This window comes from Rhea pennata, chromosome 11 (genome assembly GCF_028389875.1).
Source record: "Rhea pennata isolate bPtePen1 chromosome 11, bPtePen1.pri, whole genome shotgun sequence".
NCBI classification, from domain to species: Eukaryota; Metazoa; Chordata; class Aves; order Rheiformes; family Rheidae; genus Rhea; species Rhea pennata.
In genome coordinates this window covers 3,812,183-3,835,265 of record NC_084673.1, presented here as the reverse complement: position 1 = coordinate 3,835,265, position 23,083 = coordinate 3,812,183, and the positions used below count along the sequence as shown (strand labels likewise).

Genomic DNA, 23,083 nt, shown 5'->3' with positions numbered 1-23,083 from the left:
ACAGCGCTGCATATCCAGGGTCCGGGGCCGCCGCCGCCCGCCGGCCCCGCCCGCCGCCTGCAAAATAACGGCGCTTATACAGAGCGCGGGGCGAGCGGAGCCGCCGCCCCGGAACCTGCAGCCGGGGGTGAGGGGGGTGGCCCTCGCCACGGCCCCGCACCACCTGCGCCGCGCCGGCTGGGACCCCTACTCGAGGGGCCGCGCAGAGCCCAGGGCCGAGCCAGCCGTGCTGGAAGCGGTGCTTAGAGCCGGGGCACAGCGTACAGGAGCCTCAAGGCCTCCGCTATACAGCGTCCTGGGCTGCGCCAACCCCGGGCGCTGGGTGCTGCAGCCCCGGAACCTGGTTGCCAGCCCTGGCGCGCCGCCCGGCTAGGGGGAAGGGGGCGCGGGCGGCTGCAGCGCAGGGGAGCGAAGAAGAAGCAGGCAGGCAGGCTCCCGGCAGGGCAGGCCGGAAGCCGCGAGGGGACAACACGGCTGAGGGAGCCGCAGACCCGGAGCTCGGCCATTAGGGCCGCAGCGCGGCTGGGGTCAGCCCTCGGGCGCGGGGCGGTGCCGGGAACAGCGCAGAGGGAGGGAGCGCGCTGGGCAGCTCGGCGGGGGCGGGGCCGCCGTTATGTAAGCGCGGCCGGCGCGGGGCCCGCTGGGAGGTGTAGTCGGCTCGGCGCGCTGCCTGCCACGCTCGCCATTCGGGGCGGTGCCTCGCTCCCTCCGTCCCCTCGGCCGCGGGCGGTGCCGGGAGTTGTAGTCCGACGGGCCGGGCCGGGCCGCGCGGCGGCGCCGCGGTGGGACTACAGCTCCCGGGGCGCCCCGCGCGCGCAGGCGCAGAGCGTGTCGCTGCTCCCTGGTAAACAGAGCGGCGCGGCGACGGTGGGGCCCGTGTCTCACAAAGGGGCAGCGGGCCGGGCCGGGCCGGGCCCATGCGCGGCGGCAGCGCGGCCCAGGCCCGGCGGCGGCGCGGCTGAGGCGGGCGTCCATGGCGGAGGCGGGCGGCGCTGCCGCCGCCGGGCTGGACATCGACCCTGACTTCGAGCCGCAGAGCCGGCCGCGCTCCTGCACCTGGCCGCTGCCGCGGCCCGAGGCGCCGGCGGAGGCGGGCGGCGCGGCGGGCGGCGCGGAGGAGGGCGCGGGCGGCGCGGCGGCGGGGCCCGGGCGGGCCGAGGGGGCGCGGGCGGGCGGCGCGGCGGCCGCGGCGGCGGCGCGGAAGGGCGGCTCCCGGCGCAACGCCTGGGGCAACCAGTCCTACGCCGAGCTCATCAGCCAGGCCATCGAGAGCGCCCCCGAGAAGCGGCTCACGCTGGCGCAGATCTACGAGTGGATGGTCCGCTCCGTGCCCTACTTCAAGGACAAGGGCGACAGCAACAGCTCCGCCGGCTGGAAGGTGCGCGCCGCGCCGGGGCCCCGGGAGGGAGGGCCGGGAGGGGGGTGCCGGGCGCGGCGGCCGCGGGAGAGCGCCGGGCCGGCCCTGGCGGGGGGGGCGCGGGCCGCCGCCGGCGCCCTCTGCCTTGCCGCGTTGCTCCGGGCCCGGGTGCCCCGCGTCCGTCCCCTCGGGTCTCCGCAGCTCGGCGGAGGCCGCCGAAGGCTGCACCGTGTGTGCTTTGGGTCCCCGAAAGCTTTCTGGGAAAGGAGCAGCGGGGTGGGCGAACAGGCTCTAGCTGAGCGGCTGTATGAGGCGAAGCGTTGGTTGAAGGGCTTTTAAACCCAAGGCTGTAGTTTTTTAGCAGCTGTGCTAAGCTCGGTATAAATAACTGCTTCATAGCAGACATTCTTGGCTTTCAAGAACCTCCCTTCAGAAAGGTCCCAGAGCAGTGCCGATTCGGCTGCGTAGCGAGTGATTGAGGACCTCTGCTGGAGTCAGGGAAAGGGAAAGCAGACCTAGGAATATGTTGTTCAGAAATCCTAATGTTACCTTCTCCTGTTGCTCTGGTAATAGGCACGTGCTAAGTTCTGTTACAAGAGTTAACTTGCATTTCTGTCCTCTGCAGGTGGCAGCCTGGTGTTCCTGTTCTGTTTAGTCAAATGAACTTGAGCAGAGAGAAAGGGAGATGTGAGAACTGGCTTGTGAAATAGTCCCTTGCGCTATCCTAATATATCATAGCGGATGCCAGGATGATGGGAATCTGAAGCGTGTGATCTGTTGCTGCAGACTGGAATTACGCTGTGCTCCCCTTGTTTGCAGAGTCTCTCTCTGTTTGTGGTTAGCAGTCCTGCCTTGTGGTGCGGTGCTGTGGCATCTTGAGCCCATGTGGTTTGGGGCTTCCATGACTCCAGCTGGGCATTCCTCTGCCTGCAAGCTGATGCCTGTGTGACCAAGCAGCCAGTCAGCTCAGAGTTGGATTTGCAGAAAATTTGATAGCTTTTTCTGGTAGGTTAGCTTTCAGTTGGCTCAGCTCTCTGAAGTGGCACATTGTGCGGCTGCATGAATGCTGGTGTTTGCTCAAGAGAGGGTAGGAACACCGTGAGAGGAGCACAGCTGTTCCAGCTTAGGTTGGCATAGGTTAATGCAAAACATTTCACCTTTCCTGTTTGTCCAGCTCACTGCATGTTCCTAGAGAGAGCTAGTAGTTTGACTGAAATTACCTATTCATTTTTTTCCTTCTTTATGGAGATTGAATCCCTACTAACAAGCACTTAGACAGTGCGCTTGGATACATTTGCTTTCTTTTCAGTAGAATTGATGGTCTCACTGACAGACAGTTCTGGTTCCCTTAGGTTAAGGCAAGTTGTCCTGGTCCTGCTGCCGCTGTGTGGAATCGTATTATTTTGTCAAATAGGTCATCGCATTGGTGTATTTTCTCTTTGGGAATGTCTCTGGGCAAAGGCCCTACTCTGGCACTGTTCTTGGAGTTGTTTGATGAAATCCGAAGTGCTGGTGATTAAGTTCACTTGAAGTCTTGCATCCTGTGAATGGGCTAACTCAGGCTAGCTTTAGCATGGGAAGAGAAGAGAAATGTCTTGTGAGGGAAGATGAGAGAAGGCAGAATGACAGCAGCTGTGCTTGGAATTGACCCACTGTATAGTTAGAGCAGCTTAAAACTGTTGACTTTACCCAGCAAGCAGGAAACTATGGTGGAGATACAATTGAAGCTGTTTAAAGGCTGGAAGAAATTCCCCTAAAAATTTGTTTTAATTTCTAACAAATATTGTCCAAGTCTGTTTTTGTATATAGATGGTATATTGCTAACTAAGCAATTATGTATCCAGGAAAAGCAAAAGGAACTGCGGGAATTCCCTCTGCTCCATTTTCTTCCTTAACCCTCCCTCTCAAAGCCCGTTGGCATAGCTTGGCAGGATGCATGCCCTGGCTTGTGTGGTGGAGCATGTGAGGCTGGAGCAGCGGGTGACTGCACAGCTCTGATTTCTAGCCCTGCTTTATGTTAACATATGGTTATTTAGATTTGTTTTTTCTTTGTTTACTTGCAGTAAGAATTATTTTTGTGACAAAAGATTTTTAATCTATTTTTATTAAGGTGCATTGGGTTAAAATAGGTTAGAAATTTACAGTTTAAAAGGTGCTGAGTAAGTCAAATTGATTAATTTTGTGGACTTAGTAAACTTAATAGGTGCACTTTTTAAAAACAAATGAAGGATGTATTTTCAGTTGAGAAATGAAGCTGCTTTTTGTTACTGTTCTGTATTTTAGAACTGTGATGCTCTGCATCTTTTTAATTTGTAGGCGAAAAGAAGAACTTCTTGGGTCATCTTAGCTTTATTGATATCTCAAATTTGAAGTGAATGGATTGGACAAGGAAACTAATATGGAGCTGTTGCTAAATCTAGTATCTAATTTAAGATACTACAGCTCTTGCAGTTCTAGAAACTAAAAGAAGAGCATCTTTGAAACACTTACTTTTATCCACTTTAGCTAATATAAAATCCATAAACTCATTGTTACTTCAGAATTACTTTACAGCTGTTTCACTGCAATATACAATTGAGGGAAATAAAACTGTTACAGGCTACAAGGGTGTAACCTGTGTGAATTCCGGAAAATCTGTTTTCGAGGAAGGTAGTGTTTGCTGTTCTTGAACTGTTTTAAATGCTTTGTAAAGTGACAGTTTTGCTGGATGTGCAGTCTACCTTTTCTCTGTGATATTTCTACTGAAGTTAAGAATTAGCTGGGCGGCAAGGCAGAAGTGTCCCAGCAGGGGTGTGTCCCTGGATTTCTTTGTAATCCTCTCCTCAGTACTCTGCAAGCTGCTCTATGGATAAAAGGATAATTCTTCCTGGCTTTTAGATTGTTTGTGGGAAGAAGGTGTTAAGGTTTTGGAATAAAGCTACGCTCTCTTCAGCAGAAGCGTGTAAACCCTTCTGAAGCAGTTTGTGTGCCTTGGCTGCTGAATGCCTTGCTTCCGAGAGTGCGAGCAAGCATCGTACAGTCATGAGCGGTGTTCAGGACTAGTCTTTCCCTATGAAACATTTCACGTATTCTCCCAAAACCGTGTTATTTGTCTTCATAGGAATATAGTGAACCTTAAAATCATCTTTTTTTTTAAATCTATCAGAGATGTTTCACCTTAGCAAAAATCACCACCTTTTCCTTTATGTTGCACACGTAGGAAAAGCGACTGATTCTAGAGTACAGCATTAGTTATAGGAGATTTAGCTGACATCTCTGCATTCACTTTGACAGAAATGTGTGTGTGTATTGCTAATTAGGAATCACTAGGTGCTCTGCTTGTCTGAAACAGAAGCTGTCACCTATCAGCTAGCTCTTACCCCTTCTTGTGTGGGGCAGCGTTTTGCCTGCAGATGTTCAGCCCTCTTTTCATTCTTGAGTATAATATATGTGCATTGCTTGTAGTTGATGTTAGCTGTTGACCAGATAGATCAGGAGACCTGAGGGAGGGCTCTGTGGTGATTCCTCACATATAGCCTGCAATTCTGGTTAAGATTAGAGTGACTTCCCTGGCTTCCACAGCTGTAGTGCTGGCTCTGAAGGTCACTGGGCACCTCCTAGAGTTGAGGATGTTGAACCTTCTTTCGGAGCATACAGAAAGCTTTATCACTTGGATAAAAGTTGAACTGGCTGCTCCTCCTACAGCCATCTGATGTTCTTCCATGGAAAAGTAATAAGTGGAAGGCAAAACCAAGCCTCATCCATGTTCTTACTGTGCTGGGGCTGGTAGTATCAGCCAGGTTGTCCTTATGCCTTGCAAATGAGTTCCAGTCCAGTGGATCTGAAATTAAGTGAAGACTTACTTTAGTGAAAATGAAAAGTTTATCATTCATTTGCTTGTTGATTACTGTCCAGTCAGCTTCTTGTTTTGTAGGCAGATCTACAAAAAGCAATGGTCAGTTCCTAGAATCGTCACATTAGCTGTTTGCTCCTCTCCACATGGACTCTGCAGGATCTCCGAAGATCTTTGGCTCTGACTTGTCACAACTGTAGCTTCTTAGCATGGGCAGGTGAAGGCCAAAACCAGTGGCAGGAGCTCTTTCTTGTATTACACAAAGAAATCCTCTCTGTGGATAGGAGTGTCTTGTCGGGGGGGGAGGCTTTACGTGGATTTCCTTCTGACTTTTGGTAATCATAATTTCAAGATGATGATTTGAGAACATACTCAAAATGTCTTTCTGTCCTCACTCCCTGAGACATAGCCAACTTTAAGCCAAAAAGCCATAAAGCAAAAGGAAATGTAAAACTTTGCTCAGTACTAAGATGCTGAGTTTAAGTAATTCTGCCCAACCTTCAGTCTAATGCATGTTTGTATGTAGAGGAGGCGTAGTTCAGAGTCTGATGTCCTGCCCGCTGTACAAGGGCTTGTGGGCAGCACCGCTTAGCAAAGACGACTACTTTCTGTGGGGTGCTGAGAAAGGCCCTAGTGTTTTCAAAGAAGTTCATCTACCTGAAGTAATACTATTCTACATTGAACTTTCTTACACTAATAATGTGGAGTTGCAATGTCTCAACTGTAACATGTTCTTAACCCTCTTTATTTAAAGTGACATTAACCCCCTTACCCCACCCAGGTATACTGCACTGAAAAAGCATAGGAGAGCAAGATTTTTGTTTGTTGTTTTTAATATGCTGTAGGAGTTCCCCTCAAAAGGGGGAGAGGGCTCTCCTTTCTGGTGAAAACCTACCTGCCCTGTGCAATGCAAATCAAATTGCCTGAAGATTTTGCTGCTACTCTTTCCTGTACCCAGGTACTTTGTTTTCAGAAGGTGCTTTGCTCAACAGCTTATTTTTTCAAGCAGTTCTCAGTGAAGACTGTTCCTGGGATGCTGGTATTACTTGTTCCAGCCGTTTTTTTCTGCTCTGCCTAATCCAGAGTAGCTTTTGTATATGCTTGCATGTTTTAGTAAACTGGTAAATTGCCACGATTTTCCTATTTAGAGAGCTAGGGTTCTGTATTTTTTTCTGAACTCACTCTGGATTCAGAGATTACAAAAAGGAAAATCTTCTTGATAAGATACAGCTTTTTGTCTCCTAAGCTTGCTGTCCACTCACATGCGTGTTCTGGAAGGAGAAAAATGTTTTGGTTCCCTGGCTCTGGAGAAGTTGTTTATTCAGCAGAGTGCAGCTTTGCAAAAACCTCTGCAAAGAAGACTTTTTCCTAAAGCCTTTGGAGCCAAGTGCCAGGGTGAATGCTGAGACAGGCACTGACAAATGTGCAAGGTGGGGCATCCTCCTCTCGCAGCCTGCAAAGAATGCCATGGCAAATTATAATTTAGCACAATTACAGGCCCAGTGTTGGAACATGGCCCTACGCCGGGATGTAACCATATTCCTTGTATGCCTCCAAGGCAGTGAGAATGTATTAGAGGGAGCAGCAGTGACTGTACATCGAAATTTTCTAGTGTTTTTTGTCATTAATCCTCAAAAGAGGTATTTTTGCCAAGAATTCTGGTGCTTCCATTGTTCATAGCAGGAGCTTGAAATTGTCTGGGAAGGGTAGTCCTGGTGCTAGGGAGAGGTGACAGTCTGAAAATTCAGGCAGATGCGGGCAAGCACGCAGTTTGCAGGGATAGCTGTTTTGTGAGTCTTTCTTGGTACAGCTTGTGCTTGGCTTGGCCTGGAGCGCTCTGCTAGCATGGTTCACGCACCGCTGCTGCGTGTTTGTGCTGCTCCGGGCAAGGTACAAAAGAGCCATCTCCTCTTTTGCTCTGGTCAGATCAGTGCTTCGAGAAAGGTGTGTTGCAGGAGAGTGAAATTAAACTTGTTTCTTCTGACTTATGTGAGAGACCTTTTATATCTGAATGAAGTACTTGGCTCAGACACTCTGACCTGCTGAAAAAAAACCCCATCAGTTTTATGGTCGATAACCTGAGACTTACCTACATAGCCATATATTCGCTTGGAAGGGCTGTCAGTGGTATGCCGCCGTGTGTAGGAAGCGCTTGGGCTTGCTACACAGTATTTCAGTATCTGCGGTAGTTGCCTGGAAGGATTGACCGGGTGAGCGAGTTGCCTAGTTGGGCTCCCAGCTCCCGTGGCTGATTCCTCCTCTTCAGACCTCCACCCCGTTGTGTTGCACCTACTCCCTGACCCCGATGTGGGGGAAAGGGCTATCGCAATGGGAAGGAGTATTCCTTTTTGGTAAATAGAGCTAGGAGGTTTTATCAAAGAAGAAATTTTAAAGCGGTGGTAACTATTTGGGAGTTAGGAAACCGTTTGTGTGTGTTGTTGGTCACCCTGTTCTGGCTGTTCCCCGTACCCTGTCTTGCGCATGAGGAAGTTGGGGTCAAGTGAATGATTGATTGTTCGGTGTACAGTGAATGTGTCTAGCCAAACTTTAATTTAGCATGATATCTATCATGAATTTCATAACGCTTTTGTCTGAATGTGGTTTATAGGAATTATCTTTGATCTGTGGCAGATTAGAGAGCCGGGCTGGCTTGCTTCATTTATTTATTTATTTATTTATTTATTTATTTTTGCACCACAGTACTTAGCATGCAGCATAACCTGTCATAAGCTCAGAAAAATGATTTGGCCTCCAGAACCTCTGTAAGATGTTTGAGAAGATAGTAGACCCATCCTCCTACAACCACTTGTTGAAGAGGTTCCTGAGGAGTTGGAACGGAGGTTTTCCTGACTATGCTTGTTCCTCCAAATCACGCTTCCTTGTGGTCACAGATGTCACATAGCTAAAAGCTTGTGGATTGCAAGTGCTCAGCAGTGCAGGAAAATCCCAGCTGGTGTGAAGCTGGACATCTGAAAAGCTCACTTCGCCTGTATTTTCAGCTTGAGTTGCCTAACATAGAAAAAGGAAATACGTCAGGGTCGCCTGGGCGACTGAACTCTGTCGCTTCCTCTCCTGTCAGATTTGGCTTGGAGTACTACCATTATTTTAGCATAGTTAATTTTCCATTTACTTCATGAGATTTGAGGGTGCCCTCTGTATGTCAGGCATGTTAGATCATCCCGGCAGATGCGCTCTGGCGCTGGAGAGCGTACAGCGCACTAACGTGAGAGAGCTGGGAGTAAAGGAGTCTTCCTCGTGCTACCTGCCGTGAAGATTAGCACCTGCCTGAGACGGAGCAGTTCCTCTTGTCTGCCGGAGCCCTGACTTCCCTGATACCCTCCGGTGGGTCGCTTCCCCTTGTCAAGAGTCACTCGCTGCAGTCCCCTATGCCCTCCCAGAATGCCAAAGCTGGTAGGTGAGTCAGTTCACTTCCACGCGGGGAGTATCTGGTCTTCTAGTACCTTTAGTAACAGGGAGGCCCAGGCACGCAGCGGCCTTACAAGTGCGGGTGCTGCAGCTGTGGTGCTGAGCTGCCTTACGAAGCTTGCCGGAGAGGTGTGAACGCATCTGGCGAGCTAGGAGTTGCAGTTTTGACAGCAGTTAGCCATAATAGTGTCCTGCTTTTTTCTCTTGCCTGCAGCCGTATGTTGTTCTCTTCCTTCCCTGTTGGTGTTGGCCCCAGAGGAGCACATTCAAGGAGCTAAAACAGGCAGGAGAAGTAGTTTTCAGGAGGGATAAGGCTACTTTTTGGATTGGGTTAGCTCTCTGAACCAGGTTATAGTCAGACAAACGCTTGTGCTGGTGGGAAGCAGGGGTTAGGAGACGAGGGAGCGAGTGGTACAGCAGTCGCCTGTTTCTGCAGCTGCTGGCCGTTATGTCAATTTAACAGAAACGTGTAAAAGCACTTTGAGACTCTCTTAATGGCATAAAAGGTTCCGTGTTTCCTGTATCTACGTTGATGTGGATGCTAACCTTATTTCATGATAGCTTCTTTTTAGCCAAAAGACTGAAAAACTCGAAACTAAAATTTCTGTTTGGAGCCAGAAGTGATGGTTCTTTTTCTTCAGGTTTCAGTGCTGCTGAAAGGCTTCTGCAGTGTACTCCTGTTGACGTGGTAATTAAAACCTGGCTTTAGCTGTAAATGATATCTAGCAGAAAATGGAATATAGTTGTCTGTGAAATTCTGAAATCCTGAACCTACTAGTTTAAAGTTCAAGTTCACTAAATGGAGCTAAGAAACCAGCAGTTATACAACTCCAAACATGTACTGTGTGTACCAGCTACTGAGTCATTCCTGAGGGGACTTGGTGACAAAAGTTCAGGTTCCTTTCAGAGGAATAAATGAAGAATATGTGACAACCTGGTATATTTTTACTGCTGCAACAGTATGTGTTTGGCGTCAGGAGCGTTCACCTGGGGAAGGGATAATTCTTTAGAAACCAAAGCAGCAGCCTTTTCAGGAGACAGGGTACCAGTCTGAATTATTTTTCTTGCAATTACAAGGAAAATAATTTTTTTTTAATAAGGCCAAACAGGCATATTGTATAGCTGTTGCTATGAAGAGCTCAAGTCAGGTAACTGTCTAAAGACACTGACACATGTTCCAGCAGGTCTGATCTCCACAGGAAGCCTTGGGGGGGACTTTCTGAGTGAGAGCGTATTATCCTTCCATACTGAGCACAAGCAGCCAAATGCTCTCCAAATTCTCAGCAGCCAAAGATTAAATAGAAAGCTAACGCAGAACCGCTTCTACATGTCCTTCCTTTTCCATGACAGCTCTCCACTTTCCCTCTGTTTATCTACATCTGCTTCGTTTTAGGACAGTGCTTTAGGTGAGCTGGACAAAATTAGCCTAGTAAGGACTTGTCAAAGAGGAAAAGGGTGGGGAGAAGGAAAGCACTAGGCAGGAAAACTCTGTTGAGAGGTGATGGAAAAGAATGATAGAAGCGCAGTTTACTTTGTTCCAAATTAAGATGGTCTGCACAAAAGCTGAAGGCTGCCGTAGGCAGTTTAGCTCATATGAGTAAGAGGTACTCTTGGATCACTGTGTGACCAGTGCAGCACCTTTATGTGTAGTTTGACCATCTGTACAAATCAGATACAAATATGAAATGATGCACCGTAAAGATCTTGAGAGGAATGTAAGTTTATGGGGGATCTGCTCCAACAATGAGATTGTTGCTGCTGATTCTAAAATACTGGAGGTTTTACCAGCAAAGCTGCAGGACAAAAAGTCAGTTTGATAATGGTGTAACAGTTGTGTTAGCTTGCACTTTGTAGCAAAGCTAAACAAAAAGAGGAGAGGGGTTCGGAGGGGCAAGGAATGTGTGCCTTGCCAAATGGAAAGATGAGAGGCTGAGTGGCATGTACGGTGTGGGAGTGCGGTGTCTGCTTGAACATCCTACCCCACTGGAAATGCACATGGTGGAAAACGTACAGCCCCCTTGCAGTTTCTATTTAATCTTGCAGCCACCAGGTTTACCATGACTGTTGCTCCACAGAATTTCACTCTTCTTTATCTGTTTGGGCAATAAAGATGATAATGGGAATACTGAATTTGAAGTCTTTTGGCATTTTTTTCACGTATTCTGTTTATTTGGTTCACTGATATAGTCTAATCCTACTGAAAGCTATGCAAAGTCAGTGATCCTCTGAGCTGTACAAAAATTCAGAATTTCAGCCAAATTTATCCCTTATGGTTACTGGGGTGGGAACAGGAGGGAAGACAAAGGTGCCCCTTTCTCGCAGCGACATTGACTCACATTGATTCAGACTCTTGGTGAGTTTGCAAGCCATATTTGGGAATTTGCCTACTCTTTGATATGTTTAGTTGTTACAAATTTCTTAGCAATAGGATATGGTTTTGAGAAGTTTAGTGTAAGTGTCCTGGTAGTGGGAATCTGCTAGTTGTATTAATAGTTTTGCACTTGATACTGCGGTAAGACATTACACTCCCTGCTGGTGTTGTGAAGCATGTCCAAGCAGAATCAGCAGTTTTGTATGGGTGGATCTTTGTTATAGTTTTCTTCTCTGGGTACTGTCTTAATACATTTATACCTAGGTGGGAAGTGTGGTGTCAACTGTCAGGTCCTCATATTTTATATTTTTTTTCAGAACTCTATTAGACATAACCTGTCCCTGCACAGCAAGTTCATTAAAGTTCATAATGAAGCCACAGGAAAGAGTTCTTGGTGGATGCTCAATCCTGAAGGTGGTAAAAGTGGAAAGGCACCAAGAAGAAGAGCTGCCTCCATGGACAACAGCAGCAAACTTGCAAAAGTCAGAGGTAAAGCATCCAAAAAGAAGGCTTCTCTACAGTCCACTTCAGAAGCCACTGCTGACAGTCCTGGCTCCCAATTCCCTAAATGGCCTGGGAGCCCGTCCTCAAGAAGTAACGAGGACTCTGATGTGTGGAACACTTTCCGGCCTCGAACCAGTTCCAATGCAAGCACCATTAGTGCCAGGCTTTCTCCTATCCTGACTGAGCAGGATGACCTCCATGATGAAGAGCTTCTCCCTTCTCTGGTATACTCCAGTGCATCCAGCAATGTTCCACCGACTGTGACTGAGGAGCTTGAGCTCATTGATGGGTTAAATCTGATGTCTCCCAGCTCATCTGTGCTATCCACCCAGCAATCTGCCTCAAGTGGTCCAATGCAGAGAGATTCCAGCTTTTCCTTACGGAGCCCAAATGGAGCTGGTCAGACCACTACTTTTGGCAATTCCTTGTTCAACCCTGTTGATATCTCGCTGCAGAGCTCCGTCAGCCATTTCTCTGGCCCTCAGACCTTGGAAGCTCTTCTGACACCCAGCTCTCCACCTCCAAGGGATGTTATGATGACTCAAGTGGACCCAGTTCTCCCGCAGACTAGTAGCAGGATGAGCAGCCGAACTCTTCTGCTTCTAGGCGGACAAGCTTCCCAGAGTAAGATGAGCCCAGGTAATCCACGAGGAAAGCCTACGGAGCAGCAGGCAGAGCCAGTTGGTGCCAGTGTTTTGCCGTCAACAGTTTCCATAGTAGCATCTCCTCAAAACACTGCCAGCATGGCCAATTTGAAGGCTCCAGTTTCTGCAACGACTGCCCAGTCAGTCCAACTGGGCACTCCACCACTTCTTTCTTCTGCTAGCCCTGCTCCTTTGGGATTGAACCAGGACAGGCTGCCCACTGACCTGGACATTGACATGTACATGGAGAATCTTGAATGTGATATGGATTACATAATCAACAGTGACCTCATGGATGGAGAAGGACTGGACTTTAATTTCGAACCCATTCTATCTACTCCCAGCTATCCCAGCACCTCACAGGCCTCCAACCATACTTGGGTACCAAGTTAACTTCAGGAGCACAAAAAGGTAGGTGCAGTTATGTAAAATACTGTTCTATAGCAGGAACAGCCCTGTCTGGGAAGTTTCCAGCCATGTCAGTGAAATAAAGGTACCTCTTTGGAAGTGCAGGTACTTTTTGAGTAAAATGCTTCTGAAAGCACTGTAGCATCTTAGAAGGAGGAAAAGCTATGCAAAGATGGGTGGATTTAACTTACTGGGTAGGAAGCTGCTTAATGGAGTAGAGCAGCAATCTGAATGAAACCCCTTTTGTCTTTCATTGCTGAAGATGACTGCAGGACAACAGTGTCTGTCCTGGGATGCTTATAGCTCTGGATTTGACATGAGAGCACCTGCTGATTCCATAAATAAAGAAATCCTGTATTTATGGAAGAGTTGAGCTGAGCAAGGCATACTGTGTTTCTGTCTAGGTTAGTTATGCCTGTAAAATTTTCTAGTATATGTAGTTGCAAAGTATGCCTGTTCTGTGACTGCCTGCTTCATGCTGCATGCAGCAGGATGCAATCACTGTGTTATCAGACCTTCTGCCTTTCCCTTAATATACAAGATGGTAGCTGTAAAATTTGGCAAGCCTATTTGTCAGTGTTAACTATTGAATTGCTTATACAGCCATTAGAATGGCAAAGGAAGAAGCAGCGGGAGGACAAGGTGTGAATGGAGGTAGGAGGAGGAAGGATGTGTTAATACTGTCATGGGCATGTGCTTTCACTAACAGCAAAGCTGTCTCTTCACTGATCTTTCACATTTGCACAAAGCTTTCTAGAATTGACTTGGCAAATAATGTATATGGGAACTAGAGTTAAAAATTTTTTTGAGGGCTTGACACTCTGAAACAGGTAAACGTCAATTTGTAACTCTTTAAGCATCTGAGGCAAGTCAAATAGAGAAATTTAGCTGATGGCATGTTTTACACTTGGAGCTCAGTTAGCTAACAGCAAATGGACCATTTCTTTAGTGGACTACAGCACAGGTGGGGAATTGGTTGGAAAGTGGAAGCCTTACCCAGAGTATTTCCTGCTCGGGAGGCATTTGTGATATTTGTTAATGTTGCAAATTCAACCAGTAATACCGGCCAGCTGAGCAGAAGTGAGGGCAAATGGCAGATACTGCTTCAGGTTCAGGAAGCTCTTGAGCCTCAAAATGAGGGAGGTTTTGGGAATACTTATAAATATTCATGTACTTACCCTTAATATTCTTCTGAAGGAACCTGAGCAGCTTGAAGATAGTCCTACTTTGAGCAGGAGTTTAGATTAGGTGGCCTCTGGAGGTCCCTTCTAACTTAAATTTTCTTGTGACATCTCTTGCTATTGGACGTGGTGGATACAGAATATTAGGCTAAATGTTTTTCTGCTCTGTCTCAGTGCAGTCATCCTAGACAGGCATCCAGGGTCTAGACAAAGTGAAACGCTGTCCTTTGAGCTTGTGATGCTTGAACTTGTGAGCACCTTGCTGCTTAAATGCTGTGAACACATTGATGCACTGTTGTACTTTTTTTAAAGCAATTTGTCTCCATCTTATTCCATCTAAATCTGAACACAGTGCTTAGAATTTCATACTTTAGTAACGTTCTCCTGTCTGTACTTAAGATGCCTCTTTTTGTAGAAAGAGGGAGGGAGGATCAGTCAGACTTTCCCCTGTTTTGTTATGGGGCTGCTTACATTCTCATGCATTTCTTACCTGTGCTCTTGTTGGATTACTGAATAGCTGTCGAAGTTGAATATCTTAACTCCAGATAGGATATGGAAATTCAGTTTTGGTTTTAAGGACAGATTCTGTTGACAAGACATGAGTGTTTTTCATCTGCAGATGAAAGGACTGTTCAAGTTAGTGACAGGGACTGCGGTTTTTTCAGCACCGTTTCCACTGGATATTGTTCTGAGCTTTTGTGATTCTACACACCGTGCTGGCTCAGGCCATCATACTCTGAGAACGCATCGACTCTGCAGGGGTATAAAATATTTTTCACCGGCTTGTTTTCAAAATGTATGGATGCTGTAGAATGTCCTGTGGTTTTTTTGGGTCGGTTAGAAGTTGCTTGATGCTTAAAACCCTTGGATTTGTTGTGTTCCATGCATGAGATTGAAGTGATACTTTACAGAAAATAGATATACTAGAGACATGCTTACTAATAAAGAAGTGAGATCTGGAAAAAGTTCTGAAACATGATCATATACCAGCAGAAAGTGCAACTCCTACACAGTTCTTTGAACAGTTTTAAGCAGTATTGTGCTCAGAAGAAAAGTGACGATGCCCCTGTTCAGTTTGGGGGGTGTGGTTAAGTCTTGTTTTTCTGTCCTTAGATGATCTTTGTTTTTTCTGTATTTTGTGAAGCTTTTGAATTTTACCTGTGTACTGGAGTCCATGAGGTGGGGTGGGAGGGAGTGTTTCTCCCAAAGCAGAGCAGGTCTCGTGTAACATGCTGCCAAGACAGAGGTAGATCAGGGTTCTGAGGAGGGGGGAACAGGTTATAAGTGGGGAGAAACAGAAGACTTTTTTGAAGAGTACCAAGAAAACTGGGAAAATAAGGTGGAATGTTCTCAAATTTAGAAGTTATGAAGAATCAAATGATGTACAGACATAAGCATCTGTGAAGAGGTCAAGACTGTCATCTTCCCTTCCTCTGAAACTGTTACTGTGATGAGTTATTAGGGCCCACGTTTGGAAATTACCATTCAGGAAGAGGATGGCTGCCTTTAAGTACTGCTCCAGTATGCCAGACTTTTTCCTTTCATATGCTTCCTGTGAAACTAAACTCACATTGATGAAAGCTATTGTAAATTTTCTTAATTTAAAACTATCTTTGAGTAGACCTCTGCTAGCTTAGTCTATAGCCTTCTGAACTGGTTTTGGTGTAATACTAAAACTGTTAATAAATGCCAGTGATCATGCTCTAATTTGAATAGCTTCAATAATTTGGAGCTGGGGAAGTATTTTCCTTAATAGGCAAGAGAAGATCTTTCAAAATCAATACTTAGTTTCTGTGTAGTGCTTGAGGAAAATGGATTAGTTGATGCTACCTATGGTGGGCAAAGCTGACATAAGTTGATTTCTTTTTGTAAATAAATGGCAAAGTGTTTGTCCACAGCTTTACTAGGAGTCTATCTGAGCCCCTTGTCTCTCTACTTGAAGATCAGAGCCCAAACATTGAAACCTTGCCTCTGCCCAGCAGTGATGCAATGCCCACAAACATAGCTTTTATTCTCAGAGGAAGAAAGTCAGCATGTGAAGACTTCCCTTAACTAGGAAAAAATAATTCTACAGCTTCTGCTGCTGTTGCTCTGGTAGTAGTGTCTCATTCTAGTTGTAAACCTGTCAGTCACTAGTTAAAGCACTGGATGCTTAGGCGGGAGAGTGCTTTACAGGAACCCTAGTGAACAAGGTAATGGAAAAAAACCAGCATAGCCACAGGTGGAGTTTGGCTGTGGTGTGCATGGTGCGCAGATGTGGATGATAAGTCTTTCTTTCTGCATGTACCATTGATGTCCCCCTTTCTAGTCAGGAGGGAAGTGTGGGTGGCCATCTGGCTTCCTCTGAGCAGCTCAGGGGCTTCTAGCTTGATCATCTCATCTGCCTGTTATGTGTTTCTGCAGGCTGCACTGCAAGCCAGTAAAAGGAATACCTGGAAATAGAGTTGCCTCTTTTGTACCATGTGTAGGTCAGTGCGAAGTCCATCTGTTCTTCTGGTGGAGCGCACTTAATGTTCTTGAGTTCTTCAGTTGGACTTGATAAGGCTTGATAACATGCAGAGCCCTCTATCCCTTGCCTAACCTGATCTCGCCCTGTGTTATCTTTGCTGTACTCTAATTCCCAACACTAAGTTTTGATCTGCCAGAAAACAAATAAATAAAACCTCCAACCATTTGCAGTTTCTCAAAGTAGCCTACTGCTTGAGCTTCTGTTTTAAGTTGTTGCCTTTTCTTGCTAAGGGATAACTCCCTATCGTGTAGCTGCTCTACACAAATTTGTTTCACGTTTGCTTGCCCTATTGCTGGATGCAGCCAAGTTGGTGTCCTACATTTATTTTACTATTCTGCCTTCCAATGCAGATCCTAGGTGCCCAGCAGAGGTTTTGTGTCAGTGTCTTAAATCTACTTAGACCTATTCCGAGGCTTGTTTGAAGGAGTTGCGGCTGCTTCTTTGCTACTGTAAGCTGACTGTAACTACGGTGAAGCAGAAAGCCTGAGAAGGGATTTCTTGTAAGACTTGGGGGAGGATATTTGGAAATATGTGTAGGTAGATACAGGTTTTCTTTAAGTGATGGTCATGTAAATTGTTCTTTTAGTGTGCAGTCTCTAAAAAGCCCTTAGTCTTTTTCCTACCAGTTCATGTTTGTGACTGCTTAAGGAGAAGAGCAATTTTCTTCTTCCCTGCTGCTTTCCTGCAGTGCTACTACTGTTAGCCAAGTCCTTCTTTAAACCTGCTTATCTTGCAGAGCTTTGTTAGTGCCATCAGCTTATAGGAGGAGTACTTACTTTTGACATTTGTGCTTTTGTTTTGTCTTCCTGTTTAAATTGTTCTCTGAAGTTTGGAGCTGTGCAGTTACATCCTCCACTTGACTTCCATTGATCAAGGTCTGTTGTGATCTGTGTTTGTTCTCTACTGGAAGTGGGCATCCTTTGAGGAGCACAGGGCTGATTGACATTAGTTAATTCCTTATCTGGGTATCCAGGATTCTCCCTGAAGCTGAGATCTAACCATGCATTCTATTTTTCTTCTTCCTAGTGTCCTTCAGGTTTTGAACATCGGGTTCTGACTTCGCTTCCCACCCCAGCAGAGAAAAGAATGGAGCACGTTGGATACAGTTTCCCTGCACACCACACCTTGGGCAGAAGGGGCTGCCTACCTGGGAAGAAGGGGGCAACCTGTACCTGGCTGCAACAGGAAGAGTTTAAAAATAATAATCCTGTTATGTGCCACATCTCTTCCTACAAACCTGACCCTGCCTTGGACATCTGGGGGAGACTCATGTCCAAAGAGGAGGCCTGGTAAAAACCTTGGCCAGAGTTTTCTGTGCCAGGCAATAGCATTTTCCCATGTGAAGAGTTGAGTTTGCTGGAGGAGTATCTCAGTGGCTATCCTATCTCTGCTATGGCAGAAAGTCTCCCAGTGCCTCGGACTGGCAGGGGGCCTGCTCTGTTCTCACTTGGCTTGCCCTCTGGGATGAAGTAGTTGGATGTTTTCATTAAGCCACCAGATGTGCATTTGGTATCCCACAGACTTGCAGAGGAATTGGAAGAGCTTATTGGTGGAAACCTTGTGGAAAGTGGAAAGCAGATGTACTATTTTGGGGGGTTGGTTTCAGTGGTTTCGGTGTGCCCTTCTCTGTAGCATCCATCGACACTCTGCAGGGAAGGGTGGGTGTTGTAGAAGGCTTCCTTTCGTTCATTCGAGCGGAACAGGAGGATATTCAGCTTTTTCACTGTGCCAACAGAGCCCCATTGAATCAGAAGCGCGTTTAGAGAAGTCCCTACGCTGTTTTCAGCACTTTCCTGATACACCAGGCTGCTGTAAAATAGGCACAGGTGCTAATAGCTGTTTCTGGGACATCAAAACATCTTAGATTTGTTTCTGAGCTGTCTTACTACAGCAGAGAAATGGAAAGCCTGGGTGTGGCCTTAACAGAGCCCTGGTTGCTTTTCAGAAGGGCATTTTCTATAGATGAAATATTTTTTTACTAATCTGGGAACTTTCTACAGTAAATATGAAGCCGATGTTAAGTGTATCCCCATTAGACATATTAGGCATCTCTCCCTCTGAGAAAGGTACAAGTGACAGCCTTTTTTCAGAGCTGTATTAGGAACAAATACATTTGGTGTTTGATAATGTATATGATTGAGGGGAAAGAATTGGCAAGTCCCTGCAGTTTAAAACCACCTTGGGGAAGGGTTGTACATTATTGTAATCTATATGTAAAAGTAGCTGCAAATTACATAGAAGCTTTTCTAAACCTTTTTAAATATATATTATATATTTTAATTGAAAATGAGATTATTGGATAAAAACACATTTGCTGCATCTGTCCCCTTGATACCGGACACTACAGTATGGGAGGGGACAGACCTTGAGCATTTTGGGCCAAGGAGCTGAAGATGTCATTGGAAAAGTGGGAAGGGCACCACAGTATAACTGGAGAATAGCTGCTCTCCCCCAAACGGGAGGAAAGCGCCTGTGTGGCATGGCGTTCAGCCATAGCTGCTCAGTCTCTTTCCTCGATTGGGCGCTCCCACTGAGCCAAGAGCACAAGGTTAGGGAATGCTAATCATTAACAGCGCTCTCATTCTCAGCTAATCCTTTAAGTAGCTGGACTGCAGCTGATATATCAGACATGGATTCCCTAGTCTACTAAGAAGGTGACGGGACTAGAGCATGCTAGATCTGCTGACACTCTGGGTGGCCCTTATGGAGAGCACTGTTTGTTGTATTTGGTAGCTGGCTTTTTGGTTTCTGCAGCTTTTTGTTTTCTTGCTGAAGTTCCTGTTACTGCTCGTGAGCTTGAGGCTTGTACGTGCACTGTTTTGGATGTGCCTGGGATTCTGCCCCATCTCTTTGTCCTTGTGTGATAGAAGCTAGGAGTCAAGAGCTAGTTGGGAGCATTAGCTGACATGTTCCTGTCATCTTTTTGGTGTTTGCAGTGGTCAGATCTAAGAGATGTAGTGCTCTTATGGTGTTCTAGTAAACTTAGTCTGGCAGAAAGTCTTTGGACTGTGACTTTCCTTCAGCAGGTTTGTATCATGCAGTGTAGTGAGCAGTACCACCTTGTCTGTTCTGAGTGTTTTCATGGGTTTCGCTTCATTTTCATTTTGGTGGAGATTGGGATGGAAGTGGTTCATCTGGTTACCTGAAGCAAGAGCTTCCAACAGCCTTATCTTTAGCATGTTCTGCCATTACAACCTTTAAATAGTTTGGTTACTTTAGCTTTGAAGGCTCTCTTCATTGCAGACCTCATGGTGATATGCTTCAGATTCACCCACAATCTGTGTGTCTGGCCACTGCTCATTGTAACGAGGGGGGAAAAAAGGCAGATCCTACACTGGGATTCCAGGTCTTGCAAACTTGAGCCATAGATGCATGTTCATACTACAGTTAGTTCATTAGAAAAAAGATAGATAAGCTTTCCACAAACACCCAATCCTACCTATGGCATATATTGCACATAAGAATCAACTGTTCTGGGCTGCACTTAATGGATCTGGCAGGATTTGCAGTTTTGGCGTTTAACGTGCCGCACTGTCAGCTTGGGCCGTAAGGGGAAATGAGTCACATGATCTGCAGAGCAAGTTGACTTCTCGTGCTTCTCAGGCACAGCACTGAGAATTGCAAGCGCAAGCCCAGTTGGCTGTGTTGTTTCACAGCCATACATCAAAGGACAGGATACAAATACATGTGATCATGCTACACATGATGTTCTGTGCTGCCTTTTATCATGAAAACAGAGCCCAAAGCGATAGAAAGGGCAATATTGGTCACCAGTGATTCAGACCTGCAAAGCCGTAGTGAGCTATTTCTGGCTGGTTGGTCTGTGCGAAAGACGTGTCTACTTCAGGGCCATCGAAGCTGTGTCCCCTGGATGTGACAGCCCCGGGGGCCTGGTCTGTGAGCTGCTGCGAGCCTGGCCGTGAGTGCTCATGGAGTGCCCTGGGGAGATCTGTCGCTCCTGGCTAGTGCAAGTTCTTTGCCTCTTGCAGCTCAAGGAGCTGCAGCCCAGGTTCATTGCAGTTGGTGCCCACAGGTGTGGCTTGATAAGAGACACTGTCCCTTTATTAAGGAGAAGAGCATGTACCTATACTTTTCCCTACTCTCAGTGCCAGACTTCTGGGGAATGAGCTGTCCTGGGGACATCACAGGTGTTGAGCACCTCTGGCAGGAGTCCTACTGTGCAAGTGTACAGACCAAGTGTGTCTCCTGCAGCAGTCTGTGCGGGTGCTTTCTGTCGCCTGGACACAACGGGATCCAGCAGTGGCTGGAGAAGCCTGTGTGCGCTGATGCTGAGGATGGTGTTTCGGAGACGCGTGGTGCTCTCAGAGTGCACAATAAACAATGAATGTAATGCTGCAGAGACAGGCAACTTAGCTCCTCGTTCGTATGTGTGACAAGATAGCTGGAATCATGGTCGTGGAGGGCAGGGAAGCAAAGAACTCTGAAGTTTTCCAGTCCCTTCTCAAATAGTTTTCTGCTGATAAACCTTGAGCTTTCCTAGCCTGGGATACTTCCTCAGAGGACACAATAGACTTCAAAGTTTCTAAACTGCTGCTTGCTGAAAGGATATACCTAGGAGGGGTTATTCGATACTTGCCTCGTTTCTTATTTACTTTCCCTAAGTGTTTGCTACTGGCTGCTGCCGGATTCAGGATAGTGTCTAGATGGGTCTTTGCTCTGAGTTAGCATAGCAGATCCTGTACTTAGGAGCTACCTTTGCTCCTAACGAGAGGTTGAGCTGGGATTTTGAGAGCAGCTGTGACCATGGTGAGGAGGGGAAGGGGCCAGTGAAATTGGGAGCAATACTCCTGGATAAGTGCCTGAGAGGAACGGGCTTTGGGGGCTGATAGCATGAAGCCTTACATCGTGCTGGGTGTATTTTCCTTGTCCTCATTGAGCTTGGGTGACAAGTTTCTTCATCTCCAGTGAAGAAAACGCTATCTTTCACTGTGCAGAGCCACTGAGCAGCTCTGCTGTGAAGGACTGTTAACAGCTACCCATGGAGCCTAGCAGGGGACAGGCTTGTTGCTTTTGTTTACACCTGGATTTGCCTGATTGCTTGAGCCTTCATTATAACTTCAGTGTATTTTAATATATTCCCAACTTCTTGTGGGAGCTTGGAATATTTCTTGGAGCTCTTAATTTTTCTAGCTGATGTGTCTAAAAACATGACATCCCCTACCCTGTGCTGCTTTAAAAACAGCAGTCAAATCACTCTGGTAAGTGATAGGAATGAAAGCAGTGGGAGCGTTCCAGAGCCTGGGTGTATTCATAAATGAGGCTCATACTAGAAGCAAGTATCACTAATCAGCTTTTCCAAAGGAAATGCCTAAAAAGCTTTTATATAGATCATGATTGGTTCATTTTCTTATTTAGTTGCTTATTTATAGCCACACTCAAATGCTCCAGGGCTAGCATTGCTCCAGGAAACCTGTGTCTGGTGGCATGGATAGGAGTGCCTTGGGAGTGGTGTCCTGGATTGTCACCAAAAGACTGTGCAAGTTTGGAGCCATTATCCAAAAAAAAAAAAAGAAAAGGTATGGGACCTGAGCAGGAACAGGGATGGCTTAGTGTTTGCCTCAGCTGAGTGTCTAATGAAAAACTTGTTCTTATTAAATTAATGGTGGGGGAAAAGCAAGTAAGAGGTGATGCCTATAGCCTGAAAGATCTATCCATGTGAAAGCTTGGTAGCACATGGTAACCTATCACTGCAGTTGCTGGCCCTTTGAGAAGAGGATTCCCCTCTCTTAAGTAGCCTTTACATCTCTCCCCGTGTCAGTATATATGTGGCCAATGAAAAATGATCTCCAATGGAATCAAATTCCACCTAATATGGTGTAAAATAGGGAGAAGAGACATCAGAAGCTGAAGATAAAAGAGCTGATAGTTTTGCATTTATGGTTCTCCAGCTAAGGTAGTTTTATGGTGTGTAGTGAAAGGGGATGTTCACAGCTGGTGCTGTGGTGCTCAGGGTGGTGCTAACCTGTGGTGCTCCCAAGGTGTGTCTTGAAGGGTTTGGATGTTCAGAAGATAGGTCACTTCTCCCGGAAGGAGCCTTCCTTATAAGGCAGTGGAGGTGGTTCTGTGGGGAAAAAAATGTTTCCAGGACAGTGAAGTCTTCACCTAGTATGGTCACAGGGAGGTTTTCTGCGTTGCTAGCACAGACGTCTGCTGCATACAGGGCAGGCACCACTAGCTGATGTAGTTTCCACCCCTATCCCCACTGCACTCTTTCACCCATTTCTCACAAGAAAGTTTGTTTTCTTTTGTTGGTTTTTTTTTTCTACATAATAAATCTCTGCTTTTGTTTGCTCTCTGTAGCAGTGTAACTTCTGAACCATTACAGGCTCTTTGTTACCATCTGTGCTAGCAAGAATGTAGAATGTGCTAGACTAGGGGGGAATGTTTGACAAATAAAAACCTGTAATCCTCTGCTCTGCGTCTCATGCAGTTTGTTCTGTTTCACTGGTGAGGTCTGGCTTTTTCTTTGCCCTCAGCTTCTTTCCTTTGCCTTCCTCAGCTGGTAGGGCAGCCTCTCACTGAAATGCCCCTTTGCTGGCCGGAGGTGGAAGGGGTGCAGTGTGACAGCCTACAAGAGGCTCCTGGGCGCTCTGAAGCGTGGAGCCCTGTGTTACAACTTGCAGGCAGGGTGTAGGGGTGCATGGATTGGCCAAGCTGTAAAACTGACACTGAATTTGTGGCTGTTGAAGGACTGGTCCAGAGTCATGCTAAACTGGTCATTCCTTGCCCTTCTAGACGCAAGTGCAGGAGATAACTTTATTCACTGTGCATAGCTACATTCAAACAGCTTTGAGTGTTGGCAAGTCTACCGGTTAACTCTGGGTGTATGA

The 23,083-nt window shown here is 46.7% G+C and overlaps 1 protein-coding gene across 1 annotated transcript; it reads left to right on the top strand.

Moving 5' to 3' along the window:
* Nucleotides 1-949: 949 nt before the first annotated feature.
* FOXO4 (forkhead box O4) lies at nt 950-22,666 on the top strand. Its single transcript, XM_062584943.1, has 3 exons — nt 950-1,378; nt 11,304-12,545; nt 17,259-22,666. The coding sequence occupies exons 1-2, from the start codon at nt 974-976 to the stop codon at nt 12,525-12,527; spliced, it is 1,629 nt and encodes a 542-aa protein (XP_062440927.1). The 5' UTR covers nt 950-973; the 3' UTR covers nt 12,528-12,545; nt 17,259-22,666.
* The last annotated feature ends 417 nt before the right edge of the window (nt 22,667-23,083 follow it).

Bases quoted from the DNA above. Each gene is read 5' to 3' on its own strand.
- FOXO4 (XM_062584943.1), top strand. From the start codon at position 974: ATGGCGGAGGCGGGCGGCGCTGCCGCCGCCGGGCTGGACATCGACCCT. The intron at 1,379-11,303 runs GTGCGCGCCGCG...ATTTTTTTTCAG, and splicing joins ACAGCTCCGCCGGCTGGAAG to AACTCTATTAGACATAACCT.